A 19,942-nucleotide genomic window follows, 5' to 3' on the forward strand; every position below is an offset into this window, starting at 1 on the left:
TCCCTTCTCTGGCTTTTGTTTTTGCTTTCCTTTTCATAGATTTTCCTCTCTCCTCTCTCTCTCTCTCTCTCTTTCCAAGTACTGAATTCCTCACTTCGTTTTCTTTAGTTTTCCTTCCAATTATAACTTCTGTACAAATATCTGGTTTGTTTTTCTCGCCTCTTCCCATTTTCATTAGATTATCTTAGTTTCCCTTTGCGTTCAGTCTCTCTCTCTCTCTCTCTCTCTCTCTCTCCCCGCGAACCCAGAGAAAATTTGGGATTGATTACGATTGAGAGAGAGAGAGAGAGAGAGAGAGAGAGGAGAGCTTACATCTCTCCCCCCAAAATAAAATCATATGAAGACGAATATAAAATACGTCGTCGGGCTGAAGGGGTTAACGTACCAGCCATAGTAAACAAATAAATAATAGATCGATAGACTGACCGGTAAATAGATAGACAGATAGCTGAGTTGACGTGACATGTTCCGTATTTTCTTCCTTATATAACTACTGAAACAAAATATCAAAAAGACATTATGAGAAGGTGAAGTCATGGGGAGGTGGGAAGGGGTGCGATAGACAGTGGATGGATAGGGTGACACAGATGATAGCGACAATAGACAGCAGTATGAAGGTAGATAGATACAGACGAAGGAACAGAAGATGGCGATAGACAGGAAGGTAGAGAGAGACAAACACGGAGAAACAGGGGAGAATGGCGGTAGTTTGGCGTAGATTTGGCTTGATTTTTGCGTATTGGCGTAAGATTGTGCGTGTACATCTTAGAAACAGAGTAAGGCAGAGTCAGGTCCGAATTCTGTGTCTCAGGAAGCTTCATTACACCTCTTCCTAAGCGAGATGGAGGGGGAGACCGGGGATGAGGTGGAGGGATGGAGATGAGAGGTATATGAGGGAGGGGGGGGAGTGAGTTGCGGGAAGGACAGTCAAATGGTGGGTGACAGAGCGACCTGGAGGCGTTTTGTCTTCGGCCACCCTTTGCGGAATTAGGGCGTCGGGCTATAGATAGATAGATAAACAGACCTTAACATTCCCTTCTATGCTATCCTTTTCATATCAACAAATTTTTCACCAATAACACACGAAGGGATAATGAGGTGCCATGCTCAAAATAAATCGCTGAGGAAATCGTGTTAGGGAATCTCAAAATCCACTTACAAACGCACCTCACTCCCGCAACAGAGCACTCCGCTGAACACAAGGCCAAAGCGAAACCGACCGAGCAGCGGAGTAGCCCTTGCCGACAGTGGGTACCTTTGCCAACCCCTCCACTGTTTTATTCCCGGTGTGTGTGTGTGTGTGTGTGTGTGTGTGTGTGTGTGTGTGTGTGTGTGTGTGTGTGTGTGTGTGTGTGTGTGTGTGTGTGTGTGTGTGTTTCCTGGTACTCGGCTTTAAATGTCTAAGATACCGTAAATTCTCTCTCTCTCTCTCATTTCACCCATCTACCAGTCTTTCACCTTTGTTACTCTTCCTATCTATATGTCTATCTATTTGTCAGTCTGTCTACATCTATCTATCTCTGGATCGGCCTATCTATCTATCTATCTATCCAAGTGTCATTCTGTTTTTATTAATATTTTTTTCATTCACGTGTGTCTGTCTGTCTTCATTTATCATTCCATTCACCCCTATGACCTCCATCTTTCTCAAAACGCACACACACACACACACACAACTTTTACCATGTATACCATGTACTTACACGACTCGAGGTGCACACGGTCAGCTGAGAACGTTGTGTGTGTGTGTGTGTGTGTGTGTGTGTGTGTGTGTGTGTGTGTGTGTGTGTGTGTGTGTGTGTGTGTGTGTGTGTGTGTGTGTGTGTGTGTGTGTGTGTGTGTGTGTGTGTGTGTGTGTGTGTGTGTCTTTGCAACTTGAGAGGGGAGCGAGAGAGGAATGGGTAGGTAGGGAAGGGAGGAGGGAAAGAAGAGGAGGGGAGGGGGAGGAGGGAGGAAAGAGCAAGTGAGAAGGCAGCTTTAACAACACTCCTCCATCAAGACCTCCTCCTCCTCTTCCTCCTCCTCCTTCTCCTCTTTCCTCTCTCCGTTTCTTCTTCTTCGTCTTCTCACATCCTCCTCCTCCTCCTCCTCCTCCTCCTCCTCCTCCCTCTTCTTCAACCTTCTTCTTTTGTCTCCCTCTTCCTGTCTTTCCCTTCTCCTCCTCCTCCTCCCCTCTTCACGTCTTTGTCCTTCCTTTCTTCCTCCTCTCACCTCTTCCTCCTCCTCCTTCTCCTCCTGCCCCCTCTTTTTCATCCTCTTTTGTCTCCTTCATCTTCTTCTTCTTCTTCTTCTTCTTCTTCCTCCTCCTCCTCCTCTTCGTTTGTCGACTGTCGGGCATGTTGTGAGCATCTTAGACACTGTTTTGTTTGTGTGTGTGTGTGTGTGTGTGTGTGTGTGTGTGTGTGTGTGTGTGTGTGTGTGTGTGTGTGTGTGTGTGTGTGTGTGTGTGAGAGAGAGAGAGAGAGAGAGACCTTACACTCCTTTCTAGGTGGTGGGGCATAAATATTAATAGTAAGACTAGCTCTAATTACAGTTCTAGAATAGCATATTGAGAGAGAGAGAGAGAGAGAGAGAGAGAGAGAGAGAGAGAGAGAGAGAGAGAGAGAGAGAGAATGACGTCCTTAGGCTGAAGAGTCGAAGCATACCTACTTCCACTAAGATACGAGAAAAAATGTAGAGCCACGTATTCCCGGCGAGGCGTGAACGGAAGACTAATATGGAGGGGACGAAAGACACACACACACACACACACACACACACACACACACACACACACACACACACACATTCTACATATCCTTTCCTTTATATTTCCCTCTTCTCTTTCCATCTCATTTATTTCCCAATCTTCTTAAATAAATAAATAAATAAATAAATGTAATGCAAACAGCCTCGTAGCTCACATGACGCTGGAAAGAAACGAAAATTGGGACTTCTTTCTCCTCTGATGCACGTCCCGAAAAAAATTATTACTATTCATTTTTTTCTGAATTACCCTGCTATATTAATACTAAAATGACACCAACTTTTTTTCCTTTATCCTCTGATGTATGTCCCGATTGTGTATTAATGTTCTGTGGTAATACAAGAGGGCTAATGTGGTGGTGGTGGTGGTGGTGGTGGTGGTGGTGGTGGTGGTGGTGGTGATGATGATGATGATGATGATGATGATGATGATGATGATGATGATGATGATGATGATGATGATATGAGAAAAGTACTTCAGGATTACCTGTATATGTGGTGGTGGTGGTGGTGGTGGTGGTGGTGATGATGATGATGATGATGATGATGATGATGATGATGATGATGATGATGATAACCTGAAAGAAGTACTACATGATTATTTCTTTACGTGAGAAACCTGTTTTATAATTTTTGCCTACGAAAAGTTGGATAATTTTTTTTTTGCGTAATAAAAATGCCAGATGATTTTTTTCCTTCGCTTAAAAAAACTGATATATATATTTTTTTATCTGGGAAAAGTGCTACATGATTTGACGTGCTAGTTTTTTTTTTTTTTTTTTTTTAACCTAAGACGATTTTTTCTCCGCGATCCGAGAAAAACGTAGTATATATATTTTTTCACACCTGAGACGCGAGTTGGATAATTTTTTCCCTCAGATGAGAAAAAGGCCAGAGTCAAAAATTACAAAAAAAATATATATATATAGATAAAAATTTAAAGATGAATAAAATAAATAAGAAAATAAAAACTAACTGCTTTAACCCTCTGTCTGCCAAGGTCGGACTCTGATATTTAATTCAAATTTATTAGAATTTATTAGGATGTGCTAAAATTTTCACGTTTTTTATGGCACTCTGATGCTGTTGGAGAGGGGGACGCCTTCACGTGGTGGCGCTGATATAACCCAGGCGGAGGAGCTGCCAGAGGATACAAAAACTGGAAAAGTCTCCCCGGAAAGCATAGAAAACGTGAGAAGGAAGCGAGAGAAAGAAAGAGAGAGAGAGAGAGAGAGAGAGAGAGTGTGTGTGTGTGTGTGTGTGTGTGTGTGTGTGTGTGTGTGTGTGTGTTGCGTCGTCGGTCTGAAGTGGTCAAGCCGGCCAAACAGGTTGAGGGGGGATCATAGGGGAAGGGGGTGTGGGTGGAGGTGGGGGTGGAGGGTGGAGGGGATGTGGCTGTGGGTAGAGGTGGAGGGGGCTATGAGTGGGGTGTAGAGGCGTGGAGGAGATGGGGTGGAGGGATGTGTGGGTGGGGTGGAGGGGGTAGATGGGGTGGAGGGTGGAGGGCATGTGGGTGGAGGGTTGGGGGGGTTGGGGAATATAAGGATCATGTTCCCAGTGATATGGAGGATTGCGTAACACCTCTTCCTTACCGAGTTATTCAGCATAGTCCATTATTAACACCGTCTCGTATGCTGTCTATACTGCTTTAATACTGACAGTGTAAACGTACTGAGGGGTATGAAGGTGCAGTAGGCAAAATAAATCGCTAAGGAAGAGGTGTAAAGAAGCTTCCTACGTCACCGGAGGAAGTGGGAGGGGGGTGTCTGGTGGGGTGGGGGAGTGGGGGGTTAAGGGGTGGGAAGTGGAGGGGGTGTCTGAGTAGAGGGGGATGGGATGGAGGGGGAGGGATGGGAGAGGGGGAGAGGGTTGGGAGAGGGGGAGGAGGAGAAGGATGGGAGAGGGGGAGGGGAGTGTCAAGCGGGGTGTAGTATGGGATGGGGAGTGGAAGAGGTGTCTGGGTATGGGGGTGAGGGAGAGGGATGGAGGGGGAGAGGAATGTCGAGGGAAGTGTGACAGGAGGTGGGGATAGGAAGGGGTAGGAGGTCGGCGAAGGGAAGGGGGATTGGGGTATGGGAGGGGGATTGGGGAGGGGGATGGAGGCGGTATCAGGTGGCAATGTGGGGGAATCCGATCCTTTGACTCGTTCACAGCTTTATTCACGCCCCCTTACTGTCACAGAGAGAGAGAGAAAGAGAGAGAGAGAGAGAGAGAGAGAGAGAGAGAGAGAGAGAGAGAGAGAGAGAGAGAGAGAGAGAGAGAGAGAGAGAGAGAGAGAGGCAAGAAAACAATCAAAAGATCTTAGGATTAAAGAAACTAAGGAAGAGAATCAAATCAAGTTACGAGGATGTCCTGTCTGGCTGAAAAGATTTGAAACATTTTGAAACACCGTGAAAATCTGCCGGCACCCCAGGCCTTCCAAGTGCCTCAGTGTTCACCGTGACATTCCTATCGGTCGCCCTCGGGAAGTTGGCATTTTTTAGGCGAGTTTGGGAGCAAGGTTCGCAAGATGGACAGGCAGGCAGACAGACGCACTGGACGACAGACTGACAGGCGGACAGACATGGTGTGTATGTGTATGTAGCCTACGTGTATATCATCATCATCACCCCTTAACATTCCAAAGCAGGACACTGGCATCTCCCAAACGTGTCCAACTGGACCCTGTGTCTCCTGATGTTTTGATGGTTTATATATATATATATATATATATATATATATATTTGCATTTATTTATGTACCGCACTTATCCATGTATTGTAGGTTGGTAGGTAGGTAGGTACACTACGTCTGTATGTAGGCTGTGTATGGTATGTCCAGGGGAGGTAACTGAGGATATTCTGTGTATGTATGGCTGTATGTATTTACGAGTGGATGTAGGAGTGTATGTTTTACAGTATTTATGATTGGATGATGAATGAATGAATGTAGGCTATACATAACCAGGCGAAGTATGCGATACAGGATAGGATTATGTGTTTGTATGCGTCTTTGTCTGTATATACTGTATGTTTGTCGAGGCCAGGTGTGAAAGTGAGGTATGTGCACCTTTAACTGAATGTGTATGCATGTCTGTCTGTCTGTATCTATGTATGTGTATGTGCAGACGGTGTGTGCATTTGAGGATATGTGCACCTTCAATGTTTATCCACTGAACGTATGTATGTACTGTACAGTATCTATGTACGTGTATGTATGAATGTATGTATGTATGTATGAGCTGATGGTGTGTGCGTGAGTCAGAGGATATGTGCACCTTTAATGTTTATCCATTGTGTGTATGTATGTATGTATGGGAGGAGATATGTGAACTGTTTTCCACTGTATATGTATGTATGCACAGTATGTATGTATATGTATGTGTGTATGTATGTATGTGGAGGTGATGTGTGACGAGAGACTATGTGCATCTTCATCCTTATCCACTGCGTATATAAATGAAATGTATGTATGTATGCATGTGTGTTTGTGTAGGTGATGTGTGTGATGAGGGCTATGTGCACCTTTAATGTTCATCACCTGAGTGTAGCGGACGGCCACCTTTAATAATTAGGAGAGGCCACTGCACATGCTGCACCAATTCCCACAGTCCTTCACAATTACACTGACGGGTTTGGAAATGATAAAAATGAAACTACTCTTACTGACACCACCACCACCACTACTAGGCTAATCATCATCATCATCACCATCATCATCATAACCATCATCATAAAAATTAAATACAACAATACTAATGCTAATAATAACAGCAATAATAATAATAATAATAATAATAATAATAATAATAATAATAATGTGCTCCTAGAAACAGTACCAATAAATCTACAGCCTAACATCTCATCAATAACAGGGTCTGGGTTGGAATCCACGGCTAAATTATGAAATGCTGGGTAAAGTCCTCGTTCCATCATCAGGACTTGTGACTGTCTATCTGTCTGTCTACCTATCTATCTGTAGTGGGTATCTATCTATCTGTCTATCTAACTAGTGACTATCTAGTGGGTATCTATCTCGTGACTACCTACCTACCTATCTCTGTTGTGACCACCTACCTGCCTACCTACCTATCCAGTGACTACCTACCTACCTACCTACCTACTCACCCTCGATACGTCCCGACCCCTTCTACCCCACCCATCTCAATGTTCGAAAATTCTATACTCTCTTCCTTTGAACCTGGCCTAAATTTGCCAACTCTTCTTGAACGCTGGGCTATAACAAAGAGATGCACAACTGAATAGAATGCTAGTCACGAAGAAGTGCTGTCGAGGGGATGCAGAATAACGAAATTGTATTGTCACTGAGCTCCGGGAAATAGGCAACGAAGGGACGAAAATCTGGGCCAAGTTAACGTGAACAAACTATATCCTTAAGAGCGTATTCCAGGTGGGGCAGGAAGCTTCTTTGCACCTGTTCCTAAGCGATTTGGTTTGCATATTACATCTTCATACTGTCTTTGATGCTGTTTATATGATTTTAATACCAACATTTTTTTTTTTTTTTTTTTTTTTTTTTTTTTTTTTTTTTTTGAGACAATGGAGGAAAAACAAAAGGAAATAAAAAAATGTCCAAGTATCTTTTAACATACAACAGGTTAATGAGGTGTTATTTGCAGGCTAAATCGCTATGGAAGAGGTGTTAGGAATCTCTTATCCAACTTTAGGGCATTGACGAGTGGCTCCGAAATGATGCGAAATAAAGGTGATGATTCCGACCCCGATTCTGTTATTTTGCCCAGTAAGCGAGGGTGATAGACTCTCTCTCTCTCTCTGTTGCTGGGTGTGATTAATCTTGTATATATGTCAGCACTGAATTTCCCTCCCTCTGACCTTTTTCTTCTTCACGGCCTGAACTGATGGAGGGACACACTCTCTCTCTCTCTCTCTCTCTCTCTCTCTCTCTCTCTCTCTCTCTCTCTCAGTCAGATGCTCGGACTGAAGGGGTACTCACAATTTCTCTCTCTGCATCTTTAGTTTTTCTTTTTTTTTTTTTGGGGGGGGCGTATGCAAGGGGAGCAGGTTTAGGGGGAAAATAAAAAGGTAATTCATGTATTTTTCCCCCCAATATTGTACACTAAGATGATTCCATTGATTTTATGTTCCTTCTAGCTTTCCGTCACCTAACCTAACCTAATTTAACCCAGTCCAGTCCAACCCGACCCATCATCATCATCACCACCACCTAATCTAACCTTACCTTTCCCTAACCAAGCCTAATCCAGCCCAATCCATCATCATCATCACCTAACCTAACCTACCTTTCCCTAGCCATGCCTAATCCTGCCCAACCCATCATCATCATCACCATCATCACCATCATCATCACCTAATCTAACCTTACCTTTCCCTAACCAAGCCTAATCGAGCCCAAACTATCATCATCATCAGTAATTAACCTACTCTGACCTACCTTTCTCTGACCCCTCCCCCCCTTCCCCTACAGGGTGCGTGGCGGCGGTGGTGATGGCAGCGGATGGCAGGGACGGCGGCGATGGCACAGTGGCGGCGGCAGGGGGGGAGGGGGACGCCGGCAGACCCCCCCAGCGACCCAAGTTCCTGGATGTGTCCCCTGCCGGACTGACGGGGGCGCGGCAGAAGGGGGGCTGGAGGGGCTGGCTCAGGGGGGGCACCTATGTCCTCCTGTGGTGAGTTGATTTGGAGAGTTGTTAAATATTCTCTCTCTCTCTCTCTCTCTCTCTCTCTCTCTCTCTCTCTCTCTCTCTCTCTCTCTCTCTCACACACACACACACACACACAATCGTATTATCACTCAAACACTCATCAGTACACATTTACTGTTTTACTCTCTCTCTCTCTCTCTCACACACACACACACACACACACACACAAAATTGTATTATCTCACACAAACACTCATCAGTACACATTCACTGTTTTACTCTCTCTCTCTCTCTCTCTCTCTCGTACACAAACACTCATTAGTGCACATTGTTTTAATATCTCTCTCCCTTTTTTTCTCTCTCTCTTTCCTCCCCTTCTCTCTGACTCAAATGATCTTTTACGCAAACTCATTAGCACACATTCTCTCTCTCTCTCTCTCTCTCTCTCTCTCTCTTTCTTTCTCTCTCTCTCTTTCACACTTTGCTCTTCATCATCATCCTTTATTATTATTATTATTATTATTATTATTTTTATTAAGCTTCGCAATATAAATGGCGGAGTTTCTTATTATTACTACTACCACTACTGCTACTACTATTATTTTTGTTATCTTTACTACTACTACTACTACTATTATTATTATTACTACCACTACTACTACTACTATTATTATTATTATTATTATTACTTACTACTACTATCATCTTCCCGACACTTTTTATTACTCTTCTTCCCTTTTCGGGTGGCTTTACGTTGAGTGACAAGCCAAATGGTTTCCTGTAAGCCAGAAAACCATTTACAACGTTGGGTGGTAACCATATAACCAACACACGCGTTACCTATATGTCAATAAGTGGGTTGGTGGAGGGTTAATGTCCCTCCCCGTAAAACAACCAACTCAAAGACAAACGGCCACTCCTTATAGCGTCTGGTTATAGATGATCATCCTATTATTATTATTATTATTATTATTACCATTATTATTATTATTATTATTATTATTATTATTATAGATATTATTATTATTACACTCCTTCAACCCCATCTCACACACGCCCCATGCTAACCCCTTCACCCCCTCCTTCAGGTACGGGTCAATCATGATGGGCTTCTTCTCCCTCTACTGCCCCTTCCTGCCCCTCCTGCTGGTGTCAAGGCCCCTCTACCGCCGCGCCACCGAAGTTGTGTTTACCATGTGGGAGAGTTACGCTGTGGTGGGTATGGTGATGATATGTGAGAGCGTTATGATGTGGTGGGTATGATGATGATGATGGTGATGATAATGATGACGATGATGATATTTGGGAGAGTTATGATGTGGTGGGTATGATGATGATGATGATGTCTGGGTGAGTTATGCTGTGGTGGGTATGATGATGATGTGTGGGAGAGTTATGCTGTGGTGGGTATAATGATGATGATGATAATTGTGGTATATGGGTAATGAGGTAGTGTGTGTGTGTCTGAGTGATGTGGTGTGAAGTGTGTTGAGGTGTGGCTCTGTTGTGCTGTGTGCTGTGGTAGTGTGACTGAGGTGTGGCAGTGTGTGATGTTGGAGTATGAGATGTAAGTATGACAGTCTGTTGTGATAGTGTGATGTGGAACCGTCGAGCAGGGTGTAAAGAGAGAGAGAGAGAGAGAGAGAGAGAGAGAGAGAGAATGTTGAAACCAAAAGAAACGTAAAGAGGAAGGAGGAAAAATGAAAAATGATGACAAGAAAAAAGAGGAAGAAAATGGGACAATGATGGCGTGGGAGGAATACAGTATGGAAACTTTTATTTTTACCCTATTTCTGAAAACGAGATGAGGTTTTTAAAAGAACGACGAAACCGATGAAATGAGCGCGTGGAAGAGGGGAAAAAAATGTAGAAATACTTACAATAATGGAGACACACACACACACACACACACACACACACACACACACACACACACACACACACAAATATATATAATGGTGAAAAGAAATAGTAGGATCAGGGAAATGCAGAATACCACTCAGTTTAACAGTGAGAAACGAAAGAGAAATGAACTGCCAAGGCATATCTGTGTAGCATTAAATTTAGTGAACAAGGTAGTGGTAATGACTTAGGGAAATGACAGGAAATGCTGATGAGGGTTGTGTGAAGGTGATGAAGTGTTGGGGAGAAAGTGTAATGAAATGTTTAGGCAAAGACGAAGGTAAGAATGGATTTGTACCGGTATGAGTGGATTTGTACCGGTATGAGTGGACTTGTACCGGTATGAGTGAATTTGTACCATCTGGGTCGATATGTAATTTGTTTCTGTGTAAATAATGTGTGATTGAAACGTGGGTGTGGGAAGGGTGTGAGGGTTATGTGTTGATGTGTTTACTGTGCTCTCTCTCTCTCTATCCTTTTTCCCCTCCTCCTTCTCCTACCAAAACATGCCTTAATATACCTAAACTTCTCCTCCTCCTAATCCTCTTCTTCTTTTTCTTCCTCCTAGCTCCTCACCCTCCTTCTCCTCCTCCTCCCTAGCCCTAAAATATCCACCCTCCTCCCGCAGGCGCTGATGGAGGTGGTCTTCGGGGTTAAGTTTTTTCTCTCCGGCGACGTGATCCGGCCAGGGGAGCGCTCCATCCTGCTCCTGAACCACCGCAACAGGCTCGACTGGAACTACTTCTGGGGTGCCCTGGCTCACGGCACGTCCCCCCCCGCCCACAACCTCAAGATAGTGCTGAAGTCGGGCATAAGGAAGTTCCCGGGCCTTGGTGAGTGTGTGTGTGTGTGTGTGTGTGTGTGTGTGTGTGTGTGTGTGTGTGTGTGTGTGTGTACCCTCCTCCCACATCATGATGGTGCTCAAGTCGGGGATATGAAAGTTCCCGGATCTTGGTGTGTGTGTGTGTGTGTGTGTGTGTGTGTGTGTGTGTGTGTGTGTGTGTGTGTGTGTGTGTGTGTGTGTGTATATGTGTGTGTGTGTGTGTATATATGTGTGTGTGTGTGTGTGTGTGTGTGTGTGTGTGTGTGTGTGTGTGTGTGTGTGTGTGAGAGAGAGAGAGAGAGAGAGAGAGAGAGAGAGAGAGAGAGAGAGAGAGAGAGAGAGAGAGAGAGAGGAACTGCTTAGTAAGTTGGGTAGCAATGGCCGTAGAGTTTTATTTATCTCTTCTTGCTTTAAAATCAGGATCGTAGGGGCCCTGGGCAAGGCTGAGAAAATAAATGAAGACATACAAATCAACCCAACGCCTTTTCCCAAGCGGCACCAAAGGGCACTTAACGACCATGCGTGAGCGACGTAATCACAAACTCGCCCTCAAATTAATAACCCCCTCTGTATGCAGCCTGATAAAAGAAAAGAAAGAAAGAGAGAGAGAGAGAGAGAGAGAGAGAGAGAGAGAGAGAGAGAGAGAGAGAGAAGAGAAGACGAGGGGAGGAAAAAAAATAAAAAAGGAAGATGAGTGAGAAAAGGAGGATAAAGAAAAACGGAAGAAGAAATGAAGTGAGAAAAGAGAAAGAAAACGAGAAAAAAAGAAGAAAGGAAAAAGAAAGTGAGAAAAGAAAGAAAAAAAGAAGAAAAGAGAAGAAAGAAAGAGAGAAAAAAAGAGAGAAAAAAAAAACGTAACAATCTTCGCAGCTAAGCACAAAATTCTTGGTTTCGTCGTAAGTGTGAATTTTTTAGTTTTTTTTTTTTCACCGCTTTCAAGATGGCGGGATGGAGGATTATTCATGAGGACAGATTATGCATGAGAGTGAGAGCTTAACCTATTCAGACTGAAGATGGACACACACACAAACACACACACACTCTCTCTCTCTCTCTCTCTCTCTCTCTCTCTCTCTCTCTCTCACACACACACACACACACACACACACACACACACAACCTCACCTGTGCAGACATCAAAGGGAAAGACTAATTAAGTGTTGATCATGTTTTCCTCGAAAGAGAGAGAGAGAGAGAGAGAGAGAGAGAGAGAGAGAGAGAGAGAGAGAGAGAGAGAGAGTTCTGGCGTTAATACAGAGAAAGGATACAATAACGTACACGAGATATATCAAAGAGCCACATGAACAAAGACAGAGGGATGAACAAAATGACAGACAGACAGCGAGAAAAGAAATTTGCCCCTCTTCCTCAGTCCACCATCTTCCTTTTTGCGGGATAGGGAGGGGACTGAGGGAGGTCTGTACATCCGGGCCCCTCCACCACCCAGTCATATCGGTGCCACCACGTGAAGGCGCCCCTCTCCAGCACTAACCCCCACCACACACACCCCACTAACCCCCCGCACGTCTTCCCCAGGGTGGATTATGCAGATGGCGTGTTACCTGTACATACATCGGCGCTGGGAGGAGGATCAGCGCCTCATGAACAACGTGCTTGACTATTTCAGGGACATTGACCACACTTTTCAGGTAGGCAGGTGTCATTACTGACTATCGCCATTATTATTAACATTAAAAATTCCCACATCCCAGTAGGAAGTTATCTTGTTTTTGTCAATATTATTATTCTTACTTATTTTAAAACTGCAATATTTTAAATGCTGTTTGGCCTACAGCCTTCAATTGGTCAACTTAGTCGGACAGCTGTCCGCTTCTTTTGGCCAAATAAGATGGCAATCCGTCAACCGGATCTCCGAATATTAACCGGAATACAAAAAAGTCAGCCACGCCATCTCAAGAACCGATTAAGTTAGGAAGCTGAAATTCTACCACAATACAGCCTTGAGGCGGAAGCCGAGCGGAAAGGGGTATATGTGGTTCCAATCGGTTGATTATTCTCTGAGATCACCTGGGGTAAAAAATCGAGACTTTTCTGGATAAACCGGATGTCGCTTTTTTCCCTGTGAAGGATTAAAGCTAGTGCCACCAAACTTGGTGGACTGACAGACTGTAATGACCTAAGGTGACATGCACAAGATCAGTGACCTTGACCTCAAGGTCCTTTATAATAAAGCTTGGCTTGTAGTAACCAATGACTGTGGCAAGTTTCTCCTGACAGTTTTACGGGGTTCTAGTTATTATTATTATTATTATCATCATCAACATCATTATTATTACCATCATCGTCATCATCATCATTATCATCGTTATCATTATTAACATCATTTTCATCATCGTCATTGTCTTTATCACCCTCTTTCTCCTTCTCCTCCTCCTCCTCCTCCTCATCATCATCATCATCATCATCATCCCACCTAAAAACTGGGGTGACTACCGTTTCCCATCTAGTGCACTGAAAGGGGTTGGGGGCTTCTCTCTCTCTCTCTCCTCGCCAAGTTAAAGTAAACGTCTTATAGTGTCTTCTCCCTCCCCAGGTGTTACTCTTTCCCGAGGGCACGAACCTCACGCCGGAGACACAGAAGAAGAGTGAAGAGTTCGCCAGGAAGGTCGGCCTGCCCCCCCTCACCCACCTCCTCCACCCCCGCACCACCGGCTTCGTGTACCTCGTCGAGAAACTGCGCAGCGGTAAGGGAAGGTCGAGTTTTAGGGGTGTCGAGATTGGGGGATGTCGAGTTTTAGGGGTGTCGAGTTTTAGGGGTGTCGAGTTTTAGATGTGTCGAGTTTTAGGGATGTCGAGTTTTAAGCGATGTCGAGTTTTTTAGGGTTCAGTATTAGGTGGTACTGAGGTAATACAAGTAATTATATGGATACTACTATTGACCCACATCACACCTTACATCCACCTCTTAAATACCTACGAAATACGCCACATCCACTCCCCATATACATCCCCCACACCAACATCACCCCCACACAATTCCCCCACATCCACATATATTTTTCAGCGTTGAATCCTCCCACAATGCAGGGATCAGAAAAGCAAATATCCACACTTGTCGATTTAAACACATTTTCTTACACAAAAAGGTCAAAGTTATGTTACGGGATGTGATCTTATACTAGGTCAGGTTAGGCAAAAGCTGGTCTGTTAGTTACGTTAGATTAAGTTAGTTTGTCAGGATTGTTATGTAAAGTTTGGTTAATTAGGGCCTGATAAATTCGGTAAAAATAAGAGAGACCATCCTGGGAATAGAAAACGGAGTGTGCGATGCTGAAATGATAAACAGTCCGAAAATAGGCATCCGCGAGGCAGACACAGCGAAGCGCGGGGGGAGAAGGGGGAGGGGACCAGGTGTGAGTGGTGTTAATTGAACAGGTGTCCCAGGTGACTCACTCAGGCCGCCAGGTGAGCAGTAAGGCTTAATTTCACTCACTCCACTTGAAGCACACTAATGATACGTGATTATACTTACTAATGACATGCTAATGATTCGGACAGGTATTTAATTGGTCAGGTAGCTTGTAATTTAATCAGGGTTACCTTAATGAGTTAGGACTGGGTTATTTGGTTAAGTGATGATGATGATGATGCTACTTCTGCTACTATACTACTACTAATAATAATAATAATAGTAATAATAATAATAATAACAATAATAATAATAAAATAATCACACAACTACTACTAATAATAATAACTACAACACCAATAATAATAATAATAATAATAATAATAATAATAATAATGTTATACAATAAAAAATAATCATACAACTACTAATGCTGACAATAACAACAGCAATAATAATAATAATAATAATAATACCCCCAGGCGGTCAGCTGGACGCGGTATATGACGTGAGTGTTGCCTACCCCCGCACCCTGCCAGTGACTGAGCTAGATGTGCTGAGGGGGGTTGTTCCTGAGGAGGTACACTTCCACATCAAGAGGTAAGCTGACACACACACACACACATTCTCTCTCTCTCTCTCTCTCTCTGCAACTCTCATATTGAATTTTCTTTTCCTTTTCTTTTTTCTTTCTTAGTTTTTCATTTTCTTGCCGGAAGTTTTGAATGGTCGGGGTGAAAGTTGGAGAGAAAAAAATGATGATGATGATGTTAATGTGTTTCCGTAATGACCTTATTTTTTTATAGTGATGATGATGATGATGATGATTACTGTTACTGTTATTCTTATAATGATAATGATGATGATTATTACCATTATTTATTACTACTACTTTTTACATCGTCAACATCATCACAATCCTCCCCTTCCTCATCATGATCAGAGAGAGAGAGAGAGAGAGAGAGAGTCAAATATATCAGGCTACTTCACTGGGCAAAAGTTGAACGAGATTTCCCTCATCCCTAAACTTAATTACTTAGCTTCAGAGTTTTAATTAGTTGGGTAATTTACTCATTCTATTACACGTACATTATCATCATCATCGTCATAATTATCGTCATTATTATCATCACCTTCATCGACAATATTCATTTTTATTATATTGTCTAAAAATCAGCATCATCATTGTCATCATCATCATCATTATAATTATCATTGTAATTTTCCACCTTTAATGCTTTATAAATATTCTAAGGCCGTACTCCTGGGAAATATAAAAAAGAAAGTGTTTTGACTCTAAACTTTATATAACTTTTTTACTGAATAGAAGAAAGTTTTAAAAATAATATACTTTCACGAGGAAATACTTATCTTCTAACACTTCCCATTCACTGGTCTACTCGCTTTTTCTTCTCTCTTCTCCCTCTACTTTCCCCCTCTCTTCCCTTTCCTCTCTTCTTCCTCTACTTTCCTCCTCTCTTCCCTTTCCTCTCTTCTTCCTCTACTTTCCTCCTCTCTTCTCTTTCCGTCCTTCTCCCTCTACTTTCCTCCTCCCCTAGCTCTCCTTCTCTCTTGCACTCCTGCTCCTCGTTTTTGACTCCCCCATCCGTCTCTTCCTCTCCTCACCCCACCCCACCGTCTAACCCCCCTCTCTTACCCCCTGACCTCCCCCACCTCCACCCCTAGTCAGTTCTTCCCTGTGGACCGGAGCCAGGAATTTGGAGGGGCTGATTGGGGAGGCTTGGAGGTGTGGTCAGTTCATTCAATATTCTCCTGATTCCTCCTCTTTGTACTGACCTGTTTTTATTTTCTGGATGTTGGATTCTGGCCACTCGGCTTCGCCTTTAATTAATCTAAGTCTTCCTAGTTTATTTCAGACAATTTAACTCCTTCTACTTTTCTTTTAACACAATCAATTCTTCTCCCTCACAAGTACCCAATCTAACTCCTCTTCTACTTCCTCACAGATACTTAAACTAACTCTTCCTCCTCCTCTTCTTCTTCTTGTTCTTCCTCCTCCTCCTCATCATCATCATCATCCTTTTCCCTCTCCTCTTCTTCCTCACAGACACTAATGAAAAACGCAATGTAACCCTTCCTCTTATACACCTAATCTACCCTTACCCTCTCCCAAGCTCACCCTTCCTCTTCCCCCTGCCAGACACCCCGCCAACACCCTGCCCGGCACAGCTGAGGGCCTGCGGGGGTGGCTGAACGGGGTGTGGGGTGAGAAGGACCAGCTGCTTCGGACGACACTCCAACAGGGGCACTTTCCGGGGGCGGGGGCAGCGGCACCCCAGCCCCCCGTCACTGCCTCCTACCTGGCAGTGCTTTTTTGGACGCCCCTCACGATAGGTAGGTCGCTGGAGGTCGTAACTTAAGGTGATCGTAAGTTTAGTGATCGTAAATCCTACCGTAACTTCCCATAATCGTAACTTCAGTAATCGTAACTCCTACCGTAACTTCCGGAGATCGTAACCTCTGATGATCCTAACCTCCCGTAATTGTAACTTTAGTGATCGTAACTCTTCCCTCAACTCCATCGTAACTTCTCTGGCAATCGCAAGTCTTCCGGTGAACGTAACTCCCCCAGGTATCAGACTCTTCTCGTAATCGTAACTTCCGTGGTCGTAACTCTCTCTCACCCATCTTAACTATACGCTGGTGATCCGGCCGTGGATTTACGAACGAACTTAGGAACAAAATTACTACCGATTCTCCTGTTGTAACTCTCTCTCTCTCTCTCTCTCTCTCTCTCTCTCTCTTGAATTCTGAGCTGTAACACAAGATTACAGTACAATATGGTGATAGTCACGAAGAAGTGCTATAGGAAGGATGCTGAACAGTAGTATGGTCGAATTCTGCCAAGGAGGTACGGGAAATAAGCTGCAAAAGGACGAAAGAATAATAGTAACCAAGGAGACTCATTCCAACTTAGTAACGAAAGGTCATCAAATTTCACGCAGCGATGACCTAGTGTTCTGTTAACGATGTGGGATTGGTTCAGTTCCGTCGGGTAAACACAAACCAGCTCTCGTGACGCGTTGTGCTCAGGAATATAAACAAGTGGGTCAGCGAAGGGTTTGTGCCCCTCCCCGTAAAACAGCTAACTCAGAAATAAACACCCACCCCCTTAAGGGATTATGGCGTCCGGCTATTGATAGATCGATTGATAGATAGGATAAAAACGTCTCAGTCAATTATCATAACTTTTTGGCCAGTGATTATAACTCCTCATCCAATAATCATAACTTTTCAAACCTGGATATTATTTTCTCAACTTCCCACCATAACTTTCTCGCCTCGTGGTCGTAACTCCTTAAAAATATAATAATAATAATAAATAAGGGTTTCTGGAGTTTATTTATTTATTTATTTTGTGATGCCTTCGATATTAATTCTGTTCTTGCACCTACCAGACGATTTTATTTTATTTCACTTAAGGGAGACATCTTGTAGTGAAGGGGTTAATAAAGGGTATATACGTAACCCTGTCTGTCTGGAAATATACCATCAGGTGAATAAATCGCGTATACTTAGTGCTAAGGGATTCATATAATCGAAATTCACATATCTATAACCAATCTTGACCTATTATAACTTTACCTAACAACCTAAACTAACCTCCCTACCCCAACCTAACCTAACCTATCCTACCCTACCCTATCCTACTTTAACTAACCATACCTCCCCTCCCCCCCCTAATCTAACCTAGCCTGAACTAACTTAACATAGCCTAACCTACCCAACCCTGGTGAACCCTACCCAACTCAACCCTCACCTACCCTAACCCACACCAACCCACCCTCACCTCCTTTCCCCTTCTCTCACTTCCCCTCCCCTCACCTCAATTCCATTCCGCTCCCCTCACCTGTGCCCTCTAATCAACAGGTGTGGCATACCTAGTGTGGAGCTGGTGGGTGGTGCGGTGGTGGTGTCTGCTGCATACCATCTTCTTCACGATAATCTCCTTCACCACAGACGGGATCCAACACTTCGAGGTGTGGCTGCATAAGAGACACAAAGCCGCGATAAAGAAGGGGCAGTAAAAGGAAGACTGTGGTTCTCTGTCTCTGTCTGTCTATTTGTCTCTCTGTCTCTCACTCTATTTCTGTCTCTCTGCACTTCAAGGTGTGGCTGCATAAGAGACACAGAGCCGCGATAAAGAAGGGGCAGTGAAAGGAAGACTGTGGTTCTCTCTATCTGCCTCTGTCTGTCTATCTATCTCTGTCTTGCCTCTCTCTCTGCACTTCGAGATGTGGCTGCATGAGCGACACAGTACTCGTAGCTCTCTCTCTCTCTCTCTGCCTACCTACCTGTTTCGCTATCTGCCTGTCGTTTATCTTTCTCTCTCTACCTATCTGTGTATCTATCTATCTACCTATGACATATTCAGGGCTAAAGGCAGTATATTTCTAACCCCCTGAAATATAACCTACTGCTCTACCCACACTACCTCCAGACGATTTTATTCAGCTTACGGAAGACGGTTTATATTGGCGGGGTTATAAAGCAAATATTTTCATTATCAAACCCCATTAAAAAAATAAAAATAAAGTAAATAAATAAATCTCCCCTGAACTCAATAACCAGGAGACACAGAAATAGAAATAACGAAGAGATCCTCGGACTGAAGGGGTTAAAGTGACATGTGAAAAAAGAAGGAAAATTCTACAGTCTGTCCACTTCAATTTGGCCCAGAGCCGCCATATATTAACACTAAAATATGATGCTAGTCACTATGAACTGCTATGGAAAGGGTGTTGTTGTTGTTTTTGTTGTTGTCCTACCGCGGTCTGTTTAACTGAGCAGACCCATCGACCACATGCAAGCAGCCCCCCCCTCCTGTGGCAGACAACGCCTCACCAGGACCCTTCCACACGGCGACGTGCAGGGAAAAATGGAAGAGGCATAACCCAAGAGGATGAGCTGTGTATATATGTATGAGCAGCAGTCTCAGCCCGGACTCTGACTACTTGGTAAATGTGGCTGAGTTCCCCGCCTGGGAGTGCTGTGCAAGGCCACGTCACGCCCATAGTAGTACCTCCCGGGACGATAGTAACCACACACCTACTGTCTCTCTGACGGGATAAGGGACGAAGGTGACCCGGTACTATGCAGGGCAGGGGCGTCCATCTTCCCTGAGCCGGCCACGCGTTCCAGCCACATACCCTGATGGAGAGGATGTACTGCCACGGAACTACAAAAATACGCTACGAAAGGACGAAAATCTGAGCCAAATTTAGGTGGACAAACTATAAATATACGAAAAATATAGGTGAGCCTTCAAAAATATATGTGAGCATTTAACAATACGAAAAATATAAGTGAGCATTCAAAAACGAGAAAAATATAAGTAAGCATTCGAGAATAAAAGAACATATATAAGTGAGCATTCAAAAATATAACTGAGCATTCAAAAATACGAAAAATATAAGTGAGCCTTCAAAAATATGAGCCTCCAAAAATACGAGAAATA

At 43.7% G+C, this 19,942-nt stretch overlaps 1 protein-coding gene across 1 annotated transcript; it reads left to right on the plus strand.

Annotated features, from left to right (window-relative positions):
* The first annotated feature begins 8,210 nt into the window (after positions 1–8,210).
* LOC145414677 (lysocardiolipin acyltransferase 1-like) lies at positions 8,211–18,512 on the plus strand. The gene is made up of 8 exons (XM_080284195.1): positions 8,211–8,392; positions 9,457–9,583; positions 10,899–11,103; positions 12,630–12,742; positions 13,648–13,798; positions 14,946–15,063; positions 16,625–16,818; positions 18,355–18,512. Exons 1-8 carry the CDS (start codon positions 8,211–8,213, stop codon positions 18,510–18,512), a joined length of 1,248 nt encoding a protein of 415 aa, XP_080140321.1.
* Positions 18,513–19,942: the final 1,430 nt, after the last annotated feature.

Source organism: Coenobita brevimanus, chromosome 100, assembly GCF_032717465.1.
Source record: "Coenobita brevimanus isolate Jiangsu-jjx chromosome 100, ASM3271746v2, whole genome shotgun sequence".
In the NCBI taxonomy this organism is placed as follows: domain Eukaryota; kingdom Metazoa; phylum Arthropoda; class Malacostraca; order Decapoda; family Coenobitidae; genus Coenobita; species Coenobita brevimanus.